This window comes from Nannobrachium achirus, assembly GCF_963921795.1.
Source record: "Nannobrachium achirus genome assembly, chromosome: 2".
NCBI classification, from domain to species: Eukaryota; Metazoa; Chordata; class Actinopteri; order Myctophiformes; family Myctophidae; genus Nannobrachium; species Nannobrachium achirus.
This window is the reverse complement of record NC_137811.1, coordinates 878,524-893,220: the sequence shown is the minus strand read 5'-3', so window position 1 is coordinate 893,220 and position 14,697 is coordinate 878,524. Positions and strand designations below refer to the sequence as shown.

The following is a 14,697-nucleotide window of genomic DNA, read 5'->3' as shown; positions in this document are numbered from 1 at the left end:
TCCATATACGAGCATAAAATGGACACAGACAGACAGATACAGATATATCTATATATGGGCATAAATAGACACAGGCAAACAGATGGTCAAAATAGGTTCTATGACAACAGGTACAATGGAGTTTGCATTAAAGGGTGGGGCATTCATTCCCTATTTACATCGTTCCCGAGTAGGCGAGTCCTCGACTAGACGCTCGGCTGCCCGTCAGGCAGATACAGAGGTCTCCATTTATGGGCATAAAATAGACGCAGACAGACAGATATCTCCATATATGGGCATAAAAGGACACAGGCAAACAGATGGTCAAAACGGGTCCTATTAGAACAGGTATAATGGGGTTTGTATTAAAGGGATATTTCACTTTCAACAGGGAAACAGCTTATGGGCTTCTCTCCACATACACACCCATTCTAACTTCAAACTCCATTTTAACCATGATAGATTCATTAAAAACACCCATTATTTTTCTGGTGACTCATACTACCCTCCTAATATGTGAGCAGGCCGTGTTTTTTCCATAACTTTTTTCATTTATCTTTAATAATTATTTGGGAAAATGGAAAAAAATAAAATAATATATATGTATATGTGTGTATTAAAAATAAATGAAAAAAGTTATTGAAAAAACATGGCCTGCTCACGTATTAGGAGGGTAATATGAGTCACCGGAAATAATAATGGGTGTTTTTAATGAATCTATCATGGTTAAAATGGAGTTTGAAGTTACAATGGGTGTGTGTTGGGAGAGGCCCTGAGCCTGGAGGGCCTGATAATATCTAAATATTGAATCAAGCAAATTAAAAACTGTCCAGGGTGTTCATAAAAGCCTGATTAGACAATAAAATGACCACAAATTTTTTGAAAGTGGAATATCCCTTTAAAGGGCGGGGCATTCATTCCCTATTAACATCGTTCCCAAGCTGGCCGGAAGGGCGGCCGAGATTCTAGTAAATGTAATAACAGCTGAGTTAGTGACTCACCACAACCTGCACCGTCAGCGTCCAGGCGGTAACCAGGGGAACAGCCAAAGCTTGGTGTTGTCATGGAAACCAGCTGGGGTTCTGTCGTCAGCAAGGGAAGGAAATTACCCAGGAGCCCCTGCATCTCAGCCAGCAGCCTGCTCTCATTGAGGAACACATCTGGTAAACAAACAGAAAAAACAGCTTATAGAAGGCAAACTATACAATATAGCTGCTTATAGTTGGTCAAACTTCACAATATTAGAGATGTGACGTTCGCGAACGAATCAAATCTTTTGAACGGCTCTTTGAAGTGAACAATGGGATCCGGTTCGTGCAGTAGGGCAGTGTTTCTCAACCACTGTGCCTGGGGACCTTTGCTGTGCCCCTGAGAAGGGTCAAGTGTGCCCCTTGAAACTGCTTGAAAGCCAGTATTGTATTTATCATTTTAAAAATGATTTAAACTAGTGAAAACAGCCGATCTATAAGCACTGCTTAGCAATGCTGTTTTCACTACCGTTGTGCGACAGCCTTGTATGATGAAGCAGGGCTTTACAAGGTTTCACGACAGTGACGATATTTACACCCCCGTATTATGTTGGTGTGCCCATGGATTCTTGGGACATGAAAAGTGTGCCCATGCAGAAAAAAGGTTGAGAAACACTGCAGTAGGGAGCCGTTCAATTCGGGGGGAGGGAGGAGGGGGATTCAACACAAAAGCTCCTCCTTGCTACTCCACTGAGCACTGACTGAGTACAGTGAGTGAGTGAGAGAGAGAGAGAACAAGGGGAGGGGCGATTTCATTGTTGCCTGCTTGGTTTTTTGAGGTGTTGCATGAATAACAAAAGTCAAGGTAGATTAATTTACCCACACCTTTTAAAAGGACAAATACAAAATTGTGATCTCAACTGTCAGCAGAGGAATGTGGTGCCACCTTGTGGATTCATGTTTCAACGAATTCTTCTTAAAAATATATAAATATACAATGAGCCAAATGAGCCAAATTTTGAACGGCTCTTTTAAGTGAGCCAGATCCATGGCTCTGGCTCACTTCAAAGAGCCATAAATCCCATCTATATACCATATAACAGCCTATAGATGGCAAACTATACAATATAACATCTTATAGATAGAAAATGATAAATATAGATTATATATGATGTCAACACTTCATTTACATGACAAGGTTAGTTTCCGGTTTACTAGTTTCTTTCTTAGTTTGGTTTATTGTTGTGTTAGTTTCATTGTAATAGTAGTATGGGGAAGAAAAAGATTGTGCGTTGCGAGGCGTTGTGAGCATGTAGATCTGCTATTTTCACCTCTTTCTGCCTCTACTATTTGACAATTTGGTCAATGTTTAATTAGCCATTTTAGAAGTATTAAAAAGTCCTTAAATTGTCACTTTAGAAATGTGCAGATACCCTCTATAAACGTAAACTTTATGTTGGTTTGTTTACTGCGGAGTGAGAAAACAATGTTCCAACATTACTACATGTGTAGTGATGTCCGTACGCTCACCGACATCGTGGAGGTCGGGGAGGTCGGGGGTCGGGAGGTCAGATAGAGAAGCCATCCACGTCACCTTTAACCTCAGGACGTCACCGCTGTCGCACTGCACGTGCACCGAGGAGCCGTCACACACTGTCACTGAGCCACCTGACACAGGCAGCTGCACACGCACGCACACACGCACGCACGCACACACACACACACACACACACACACACACACACACACACACACACACACACACACAGGTGTTACTGTAGTGCAGGGGTATTCAACAGGGGGTCCGGGACCCCTAGGGGGTCCTCAGAGTGAATACAGGGGGTCCTCCGAAATCTTTGTGTGATAGAAACTATTTTTCTCCTCTTTTATATTAACCACTTGAACTCTACCGTCCATATTCGGAGAACTTTAGCCAAAAAATAGCAGATCTACAAGCTCACAACGCCTCGCGCTGCGAGGCGTTGTGAGCTTGTAGATCGGCTATTTTCAGCAAAGAGCTTTGGTGCAGAGCTCTGTTTTACTAAGAATAGAGGGTTTAAAGGTAGGGTGAGTGATTTCATTTAATTCAAATAATAACACAATGGGTCTATGTTCTGAGAGTACTAGTTACTATAGAGTGTTTGGTCCATATTTGGACTTCAGCCTCATCCCCTGGCCTGCAGAGGTGAAAACAGTTTCAGTTCCTCCAACAAAACATTTAGGTGACAGGTTTTCCTCCAATCGGGATTGATCATGATTGGATGAAGGCCCCCCGCCTGTGTGTGTACATGAAAACTGAAACTTAAGTGAAATCGCGTACCCCATCTTTAAGTAGTTGTAGTCAGCAGCTTTGCGTGTTATGCCCTTGATTGCTTCCAGTGTGTGTGTGTGTGTGTGTGTTGTGTGTGTGTGTGTGTGTGTGTGTGTGTGTGTGTGTGTGTGTGTGTGTGTGTGTGTGCGATATATGGTGTTGCTAACCCTTAGAGAACAGACGGCGTTGATGAGTTGTGGTCTGAGGTCGGCGCTGAGCTCGGAACAGGACTGACGCTCGTCAACAGACAGCACCATCTCTGCTGTGGAATGGACCATCTGAAAGGCCTGAGACCCTGCATACACACACACACACACACACACACACACACACACACACACACACACACACACACACACACACACACACACACACACACACACACACACACACACACACACACACACACACACACACACACCAATGTTGTTTTTGACAGCACATTTTGATTTAGTTTTAGTCACAGTCTTTTCAATAAAATGTCTTTTAGTTTTAGTCACAATTTATAGTCACTGGAAAAGTTTTAGTTTTAGTCTAATTTTAGTCAAATAAATATCTTAAGATTTTAGGCGACTAAATCTACAGTTGATTTAGTCAACTAAAATGTATTTTGGCAGGCCTTGATGGCATCGTAATGACTGATTTTACAATTGGTTTGCGTGCTGAAAATAGCCGATCTACAAGCTCTAGATCGGCTATTTTCAGCATGCAACACCTGAGAGCAACCAAACATAAAATGACTCTCTTCTCCACTAGTCCCTCCCTAACGTTTTAGTCTAGTTTTTATTCCTTGTTTTTTTGTTCCTTGTATGGGTGTCGCCATCATTGTTTTAATGGTACCCCAGGAATCATAAGGAATGCTATTGGCTGCCAACGGTCATGTGGAACCGCAGGGATACATGGGAGAATGTGGTCGGAGCCTCCCGAAATAGAGCACACGAAGAAGAACACAGCCGGCTGGTATCAGTTTAGTTGGCCACGCCTCCCGCAACTTTATCATCAATTTGAACATAATTGGGACCATATTTGCACAAAACGCATATCATGGTGATTGAAAGGCAGTTTTTTACTAGCGACAGGAACGACTGGAGTATTTATGTAGTATACATTGTAGTTATAGAGGACAATTATAATGTATTGAGGCATATTTGTTGTATTAGCCAGGGATCCTTTTAAGGTCTTACTCTGACAGGCTGCAGACAGGGGGGTGTTTGCGTCCCAGCGTTGGTCGTCCAGTGCACACAGGAAGCTGCTGACAGGAAGCGCGTTCTGGTAGCCACGGTGACAGACGAGGTCACAGCTCTGCCTGCCGCCTGCCGGCGTGCCGCAGAGCAGTGCACCGTGGGTAATGGCAGGGTGAGGACAGGAAGGTCCTGAAAGACACATGGATGAGACAAAGAGACATTTAACAGAGACACAGTGTTTTTGAAGCCAGGGAGAGAGTTTGCACAACACGGTCTACGTATGTTGATACTTTTCTTCATGATCCAAGGAATCCAGGGGAAAACATTGTCTGATTTTACGACCTACGGTTCAAGAGCTATAAAGGCCAAAACGTGAAGGGCCCTTAGATAGGCAAAGGTTCTATCTTGGCCTCCTGGGAGTTCTGCGAGCAAAGTGATCGGTATAACGGTGCCAGAGATTAGCTGCTCGCTGACAGAGAGACACGCATACCATGAACTTTAGTTCAAAATGTAGAACTATGAACTATGAAATGAACTAGTTCATTTTAGAAGTTTTGAACTTGAACTTGAACTAGTTCATTTTGAAAGTGAACTTTCCCAACACTGTGTTTGAGCACGTCGAAGAGATAGCGGGAGGCGGATTGTTCAGTGCCTTTATAGGTGGTGGTGAGTACTGTTTTGAAGCGGAAGCCACTGAAGCTCTTGAAAATTTGTGCAAGTCTTTGAATATTTCAAATCCTTCAAAGGTTTTTGAAAAAAGTTTCCCATCTCAAAATATTTAGTTCCAGGGACACCCCAGAATCAACATTTTAGTTACAAAAATGTGTAAAAAATACATGTATTCAAACACATTTTCACAACTCTTCAAAAATAGCAGATCTACAAGCTCGCAGCGCGGCACTTGGTGCTGCACTGTGAGCTTGTAGATCTGCTATTTTTCAGCTAAAGTATAAAATAATTAAGGCCCCTCCACCTTGGGCCCTAGTAACTCAATCCCACTCCTCCCCCCCCTTGTGACAACCCTGTAAGCGGCCCCGAGACTCACGGTCACATGACATGGGTGCGTTCGCGCTGGCCCTCCTCCTGGTCCCGCCCACTTCCTGCCCATCCTCTGACACGCACCAGCAGGAAGTGATGTCACACTGGAACGGGGCAAAGCTTCCGTCCGACTGGCAGAGAGCGCCCCGTAGCTCACACCAACTGGGACCTGTGGAGGAGCAAACTGCACATTACATACAACGCGTGCATACACATGCTATATGGGCCAGTGGTTCTCAAAGTGGGGACCGAATGGTCCTGGAGGGAGTTCCAGGAGGTCCCCAACAAAATGATTGTTAGGAACCAATTGGACTCTAATGGGTCTGTAACTCAGAGAGTGTACAAATGGAACATACACATGGAACGGGTCCATTTGGTTCCATTTGTATACTCTCAGGGTTAAAAGGATCCCCGGCTAATTCGACAAATATGCCTTAATACATTATAATTGTCATCTATAACTACAATGTAAAATTAAAAACACCTTAAATATTTTATTTCTCCTAGACATAGCAAATCTTTCAGTCAATAGGGGAAATAATTGTCGCAAGTTGATGATGTCATAAATGTCATGTGTGATCTATCCCTATAGAATGTATGGATTGCATGTGCAAAAAACACATTTGAAATATTGATTTGATGCTCATATTAACCATAGGAAGTATTACTTTGTTTTTATTTGCACATGCATGCCAAACCTTTTCATGTGAAGGATTTTGGCCTCGGGCCCCCAAGTCAAACTATTTAGTTCCAGGGACCCCCCAGAAGCAAAATTTGAGTTACAAATGTTCGCTTAAAAAATACATATATTCAAAGATTTGCACACATTTTCAAAAATAGCATATCTACAAGCTCACAGCGCGATACTTGGCGGTGCGCTGTGAGCTTGTATATCTGCTATTTTTCAATAGCTAAAGTATAAAATAATGAAGGCCCCTCCACCTTTGGCCCTAGTAACTCCCCCTTGTGACGGCCCTGATCGTCATTGTCGGGTAGAAACCTTTGTTCCATTGTAGTAGTTAATAGTCTCATTCTCCGTTTGCACAAAGTAGTGCACTGCAAGATAGAGGGCGACAGATCCCTTTGAGTCACACCCTACCACTACTTCCTGTTCATCCACAGAGCATTGATTCTGGTCATTTTCTCCATTAGATTTATTTTCACTTTTTTCAACTTCTATTACTTGGGATGGTAAAAAGATGAGGCAGACAAATAAAAAAAAAGTTTAAAAAAGTGAAAAGAAAGCACTTTAATCTAATGGTGAAAACAACCAGAATTAATGCTCTGTGGATGAACAGGAAGTAGTGGTAGGGTGTGACTCAAAGGGATCTGGCGCCCTCTATCTTGCATTGCACTACTTTGTGCAAAAGGAGAATTGGTTCAATATTTACGAGACATAATGAAGTTTCTGCCTGACAAACCTTGTATGTCCATATTTGAACTTCTTATGTCTATTCATAGGTGAATGCCTTAAGTCATCATACAAGAGTGTCGCCCTTGTGGACCAGCTATTTACAATATTTTTTATGAAATATTTTGAAAAGGTAGAGATACAGTTGCGATGTTGAAAATGGTTAAGCGTGTCTGCAGGTTGCTTTATTAATATTGAACCAATGACAAGTTTTAGCAAGTGCGTGTAACTAAATAATTTTCTACCCGACAATGGCGATACATTGAAGAAATCATGTGATTGTGTGTGTGTGTGTGTGTGTGTGTGTGTGTGTGTGTGTATGTGCGTGCGTGCGCGTGTCATACATGTGAGCTGTCCTGCAGAATTGAGTGTCGCAGGCTGCAGTGCTTCTCCTGTTAGAGGGTTGACACACCAGCCTGCATCGCCCCCTGTCTGTAGCACCGAGAACTGACCGTTCTGTGGAGAAACAACACAACGCAATGGTGGAGAAACGCCAATTATTTAACGTCAAGATTTTTTCTTTTCCTTTGACACTGACGTTATAGGCATAGGTAGCTGATCTTCAGTTCATATGAAATTTTAAATTTGTTGTTAAAGTGAACAATCAAAAACATTCAAAATCATCGTATTACTTGCGCCAGCAGAGCTGGCAAGTGGTGTGATGATAACATGATATTCCGAGGTCCTGTTGTTTCGAGGTCCCAGTAGATCAAGGCTAACCTGCCGTCGACGTTGAATGCTAACCTGCCGACACCGGTGAATGCTAACCTGCCGACGCCGGTGAATGCCAACCTGCCAACACTGGGGAATGCCAACCTGCCGACGCTGGTGAATGGTAACCCTAAGCCTAAACCCTAACCCTAAACCTAACCCTAACCGGACTAGGACCTCGAAAAACAACGGGACCTTGAACATCAAGATTTGACCTGTGTCGACAAGTGTGACCCCATATTTGGGGTCGCACTTGTCTTCGGAAAGTGATGCAAATTACCAGCCATATACTGTATGGCTATGAGTGCACAAGACGCAAGTTGGCCTCGACAGAGTGCAGTCTAGTTGCAAAAGTGAGAAAGAAGCCACTTCAATTGATGTCGATCATGTCAGATCATGTCAGATCTGTGTGTGAGTGTGTGTATGTGTGTGTGTGTGTGTGCATGTGTGTGCGTGTGTGTGGTACTAGTACAGTGACATACCTCCTCACAGTGTGCGCTGTAGGCGGTAGTATTATGTCCATCAGAAGTGATGTCAGAGCCCTTCAGCCAACCAGAGAGCAGAGTGCGAACGCGACTTCTCTGACAGCGAGACAGACCTGCAGGTTACACACACATGCATTACATAATGAGTGTGTGTGTGCGTGCGTGCATGCTTGCGCGCGTGCGTGTAAACTTACACTTGGGCAGCGTTTTGGAACGGCTGGTCAGAGAATCAGGGATGTACTCGCCATCTTCATCAACACACCAACACTGACCTACACACATACACACACACACACGCACGCACGCACACACACACACACACACGAGAAACATCACGTTTTTATCCTACAATATGGAACAGCACAAACATTTACCTGAAGAAAATCAGCATTAAACCCTTTAAACCAGCACTAAAATGTAATTTGATACATTTGCTGTCAATCTTCAGGATTGTTTTCAGAATATCTATGACATTGATTTAGTACGACACTATGTATGGCACATTAGGAGTCCACGAGGACAGTGGTTCTTACTTGCAAGGACCACCACAACTCTGAGAGTGTAGATATTGAATCAAATGGACCCAATTGGACCATTTTGTTCCATTTGTTACATTCCCAAAGTTACAGACCTGTAGCTCTTTCATGCATTATGTCTACTCATTGTGTATGTCCATGGCAAACATCTTGCCAGCTTGGCGATGCGATGACCCCTGGTGTGTGTGTGCGTGCATTAGGGCGTTCACCAAATATTCCAATATTCGAATATCAAAGTCACTATTCAACGTTGTTCACCGGAGTCGAATATTCGCATATTTTCTATTGTTTTCTCTTTTAAAAATATACAGTTTATAAAGCTTGGCTAGATAGGAAGTCATATGAATGAGTTGTCAATGCCCCTGGTGGATGAATTTGTTAATGCTCTATACCAGGGCTTCTCAAACCTTTTTAGGCCGTGACCCCCAAAATAAACATATTTGAACTGGGGACCCCCACCCTGACAAGCATTTGGAATTGTAGGTATTACATTTAATGTGACTCGGTTCCGCAGATAAATATTGTGAAAATAGCAGATCTACATGCTCACAACGCCTCGCAACGTGGCTATTTTCACAATGTCTGCTTCTTGCTTACTTGATATTTGCCAGCTTGGCCAGTCCTGTCGAATATTCAACTATTCGAATACTTTGAGGTCGAATAATTCGAATACTTAGAATCACTATTCGTGAATGCCATAGTGTGCGTGTGTGCGTGCAGGAGTGTGGATGTCAGACCTGTGCTGGGGTGACACTGTGTGTTGAGCCAGTCTCCTCTCTGGTCACACTGTGGTGTGTATGGCTGGTAGCCCAACCGCTGGCCTGCTCGCACGCCATCACGCCAGTACCACTGCAGAGCTACACACACGCACACGCACACGCACACGCACACGCACACACACACACACACACGCACACACACACACACACACACACACACACACACACACACACACACACACACACACACACACACACACAATATCACACATTACCAGACAGTGGTGGACAAAGTAAAAGTATCAATATTGTAAAGTAGAAATGTAGAAATACGTATACTTTACTTGAGTAAAAGTACAAAAGTATTGGCATCAACTATCCTTAAAGTACCAAAAGCGAAAGTGCACATCACGCAGAATGACTTGTTTCACAAGTTATCATGTATTTTTTTTTAAACTCACCCTTTAACGCTGAAACAACAGAGACTGACCGAACATATGTCCATATATGGGCATTCCCAGATATGGGCTTAATATTGATGTCATCAGGGATCTTATATGGGCATAAAAGGGACAAGGACAGAATTAATTTGCAAGTGTGATTGCCATGACGCGAGTCACACTTGCAAATGAATTCTGTCTTGGCCATATATGGAGCGTGACATGAGGCATGACTGACTGGCGCACATGATCTACAGGTTTTCATAGTAAATGCGACCTACAGACACAATAAAAAGGTTAAATATCTGAAAACAAAAATTGACATGAATCCAAAATACACTGATGATCGTGCTGTCAAACAATTAAACTATATGGAATCTATGAACAGGTTGTGGGGGTCCCTGCTTCATCTCTCTCTCAACTAAGGGGTCCTTGGCCTGAAAACGTTGAAGACCCCATGTTCTATACTGTATACTGTCTGAATCAGCTTTGTTTGAGTTTGTTTACAGGCTAAGAGCCTCTCCAGAGCCTCCAGGAGCTACAATGTAAGTCAATGAGGAGCATATTTTAAATGATCAATTTCCAAGGGGAAATGGAGAAGAGATTTTTGATTTCTTTCCCACCTTTGGAGTTACATCATCATGGCCAAACCTCTACCAAAGTGTTCCTGCCCTTTGATGGGTTACAGAGAGAGGGATGGGCTATCTGGGTAGCATACTTTACGGCCCAATTCCAATCTGCTCCCATACTGACTCCCTGACTTCAGTGAGGGCTTGAGGGCTTTTCCAAATGAAAGCGGTGAGGGCTTGGGCCTGCGCCTTTATGTACCCTTTCCAGTCCGGGCCGATGCAGACTTGTGCAGACTTTGGCAAAGGAATTACCCACAGTTCATAGCGTTACCAGGGGTATGCTCCAAATGCCAATCATTTAAGTAAGCCAATTAGTCATGAATCGCAGTTATAACGTCAACAAACAGTAGTGCTTTCTCAAAGGGAGATGGAATGTACAATATATTTAGTAAAAGATTAGGGGACACATGATAATTAATTGAGCAATATTATATTATAATAATTATCAACAATCACAGCCTTTAAAGAAAGGACTGTAAATGAGGACTTTTAAATGTGATGTAAATGTCCTGAATGAAATCCAAATTGTTCCCAGAGCTGTTTCTGGGATTGGCGTTGCCAAAGAGGCAGTCTTCTGCGATTGGTTCACCCTCTGACCAACACAACAGTAGCAAAGCAAGCAGATGACGTAGTGTTGTTATGTGTGGCTGGCTAGTGGCTAGCCTGTTGCTTGCTAGTGCTACTTGCTAACCAAAGAAAGAGCAGGAGTAGGAGGCTAGGAGCACAACAAATTACTAATCAAACACAACATAACGTCTGCTACTGATGTTTCATAGCGAGATCGATACGATCGCATTTTACCGCATTTTATCGCGACGCGATGTGTGCAGTCCCGTCCGGCGGCAGCGAATTGCACATGAGTTCTGGGAAAACCCCACCCACGCTGATCACAAGACGCTGATTCACGACGCTGATTCGCCGTACGGATTTCCAAACGAGGAAAACCTCTTCAGTGAGAGCAACACCAGACTCCCTGAATCGCCAAAACAAAAATTGAAAGGGGTGTGGCTAGCGATTCAGGGTCTGAACCAGTGGTGAAAGTGAGCCGGAACGGCCGGAACCCCCGTTCCGTTAAAACATTCGGGGCCGGAACGGAGTTCCGTTAAGAAGAGGAGAAGCCAGCTGTCAAAATCCCATGTTAAATAACCAGCCACAAACGCACGTCCAGGAAGAAAACAATAGCCTATACTAAAGTCAGATTAACATACAGTACACAATTGTTACTAGTTATATTTTCTGATAAAGTGCTTCTAAATTATTCCCGTGGGTTTGTGTAGGTCAGTGTGATCCAGTCATCAAGTAGAAGTTTGGAATGTTAATGTACTTGAGTAGTAGAAGTATCAAAATGTAGGCCTACGTCTTTTGAACGGCTCTTTGAAAGGAACGGATCCCAGAGATCCGGCTCACTTCAAAGAGCCATAAATCCCATCTCTAGGAGGACTCGTGTCTGTGCCTGCATGCGGCAATGCATGCAGAATAGACCAAAATGATTCAATTCTGCATCTGGAAATGGGAGATGTAGTGGAGTAGAATTAAAAGTATTGGAAATACTCCAGTAAAGTAGGCTAGGCTATACTTAAAACCTGTACTTAAATACAGTACTTTAGTAAATGTAGGTCTACTTAGTTACTTTAGATAACTGGTTATAATGATATTAATAATAATATATATAATAATATAATAAATATAATAATAATATATATATATATATATATATATATATATATATATATATATATGCTTACTCTTCTGTATGGAACAATGAACAATATGAAGAGGCTTATTATAGAAGGGCAGCAGGTGGGCCTCCCAAAATGCAGTTTTCTATGCATTTCAGGGGTTTTGGGGGATTAGAGCCTCCCAAATTTTTTGCCGCGCGGCCAATTTATGACAGTTCCGGCAAGAATTTCAAACCACTTTCACCACTGGGCTTGAGGGCTTAGGGCGGACATTGGAATTGGGCCTTTATTTGAACGTGACTTACTGGAGTAGGCGGCCAACTGCAGTGCCGATCTGGACCGGCTCAGCAGCCGGACAAATATCTGCTCCTCCTCCGCCGATTGGCTCATCAATAGTTCCTCTTCGGTCAGGCGCAGACCCTCAGCCAATAGGAATCCGTATCCCAGAGGGAGGCGGGAGGAGTTGGAGAGGAAGATGATGGTCTGTGCTTCCTGCATGAAGGCGTGGACCTCAGAAAGCGCCTCAGAGCACAGTGCTGGGAGGAGGCACAGCAAACAACCTGGATTTTATTATTACACTACAAGGCATGGTTCCCAAACCTCTCAGGTCGAGACCCAAAAGAGAGATTAAACCCATTTAGGCCTAGAATTATTGACTGCTTTAACCAGTGAAAAATAGCAGACATACAAGCTCACAGCGCGGCACCGAGTGCCACGCTGCGAGCTTGTAGATCTTCTATTTTTGAAAAAGTCTTGAAAATGTGTGCAAATCTTTGAATATATGTATTTTCAAAGCAAACGGTTGTAACTATATTGAGATGGGGGTCCGTGGCCAAATAAATATCATTTTGGGGGTCCTTCACATGAAAAAGTTTGAGAACCACTGACATAGTAGTCTCTCAAGAACAGACTAACTGAGCTCCAGTTAAAGGGGTACCGTCACCTAAAGGGCTCGAGGGGCAGATTACACTGTGACATGAGCCTCTCTGAAAACGATCTGAAACAGTCTGAAGCTCATGTCACAGTGTAATCTGCCCCTCGCCCCCCAACAACAGCTGCTGACCAGTATACAGTAAGTAGTCATACAGTCAGGCTATACAAACAATTAATTTGATTGGCTTAAAATTGCGCATCCCCACAATGACATCATAAAAAACCTAACCCTTGTTTTTTTAAGATGATTCTTAAAGTGACAGTAACCCTTTAGGTGACAGGCCCCCTTTAAGTGAAAAGGTCCTTTTCTTTGACGATGGCTGGCCAGATTGCTGACATAGAAACATAGGTTTTTCAAAAAATCTTACAAGGATTCAAAAGACACAATAACCGGGTTAAAATTCTAATTTCCACAATTTTTCAAAAATAGCAGATATACAAGCTCGCAGCGCTGTGGGCTTGTATATATCTGCTATTTTTCAATAGTTAAAGCATAAAATAATGATACACAATAATGTGTACCCGTTCTGAATGGGTTAAACTTTTGGGACACAAACTAGTGAAAATAGCCGATCTACAAGCTCGCAGATCGGCTAGTTCCACTGCTTCTTAAACATTTCTTCATGAAATTAGTAACAAAGAAAAATAAAAAATCTTTGAATAACATCATTCATGAACATTTTTGCTTTTTTGGGAATGTTCTTTTTTTAAAATGTTTTGAAATAATGATAATAATTCAAAACAAAATGTTCGAAACAAAAAATTAAGGGCCCCATAAAAATGCCACTGCTATGCCCTATAAGGTGTGCCGTGCAAGATAGTTTATTTGTCACTATTGATACGGGTACTCAATGGAAGGGCTTTAGGTGCTGCAGCACAGGGCACCAACTTTGGAGGGGCACCAAACTACAAAACGGCGAAACGTGGCCCCAAATTCACAGTACAAATGAAACCATAAGCATTATGTTTCTGACCTGGCTTCCCGGGTTGTGTCTGTGTTGATGCTGGGCCTGTAACAGAACATACATACAGTACATAATTGACACCTAATTGGCACATAATTGGCACATACAGTATGCAGTGGCGTCAGTTCAGAAAAAGCTAAGGTATGGCAACATGACTGGTGTCTTGACACCAGTCATGTTGCCATACCTTAGCAACAGGCATGACACATTTATTTTAAGAAGTACATTTTATCTTTTTCCCCCTGTTTCTATGGTTTCTTGGGCTGGATATGGCAGCCTGGAACGGTTGTTCAAGTGCAGCTAAACTTCGCATGTTAGTAAACGTGCCACAATTAACAATAATGCATTGCACCTGTGCAGCTGACCTGCGGAACCTGGGAATATATATATAATTATAATACCTTGTTAAAGTGACCATTTTGTAAAATTTTGCATTTGTAGTTATTTTACGGTAATTTAACAACATAATAACCAGCACAGATAGACAAAGAGACATTCATGGATTTATATCCACAAGTTTCCCCGGGGGTTTACTGGAGACTATCAGGACCAAACTTCCGGGTTTAACAGCAGACATACAAGCTCACGTCGCGTCGCAGATGCAACCCGTTGTGAGCTTGTAAATCGGCGGCGGGACCTCGATGCAGACGTTTGCGCAATGCACTATGGGGCGTTGGAAACTCGTGGATAGGTAACTTTTATTTTCCCC

The 14,697-nt window shown here is 42.8% G+C and overlaps 1 protein-coding gene across 1 annotated transcript in view; it reads right to left on the bottom strand.

The window, feature by feature from the left end:
* tg (thyroglobulin) overlaps nucleotides 1–14,697 on the bottom strand; it is a gene marked incomplete at both ends in the record, with an annotated part of 81,403 nt that overhangs the window by 42,359 nt on the left and 24,347 nt on the right. Inside the window, 10 exons of the mRNA XM_080753906.1 lie at nucleotides 981–1,139; nucleotides 2,478–2,628; nucleotides 3,426–3,520; nucleotides 4,443–4,631; nucleotides 5,488–5,649; nucleotides 7,236–7,347; nucleotides 8,085–8,200; nucleotides 8,282–8,359; nucleotides 9,361–9,480; nucleotides 12,396–12,626. Coding sequence (XP_080610032.1) covers nucleotides 981–1,139; nucleotides 2,478–2,628; nucleotides 3,426–3,520; nucleotides 4,443–4,631; nucleotides 5,488–5,649; nucleotides 7,236–7,347; nucleotides 8,085–8,200; nucleotides 8,282–8,359; nucleotides 9,361–9,480; nucleotides 12,396–12,626 — 1,413 coding nt within the window. The remainder of the gene's footprint in view (nucleotides 1–980; nucleotides 1,140–2,477; nucleotides 2,629–3,425; nucleotides 3,521–4,442; nucleotides 4,632–5,487; nucleotides 5,650–7,235; nucleotides 7,348–8,084; nucleotides 8,201–8,281; nucleotides 8,360–9,360; nucleotides 9,481–12,395; nucleotides 12,627–14,697) is intronic.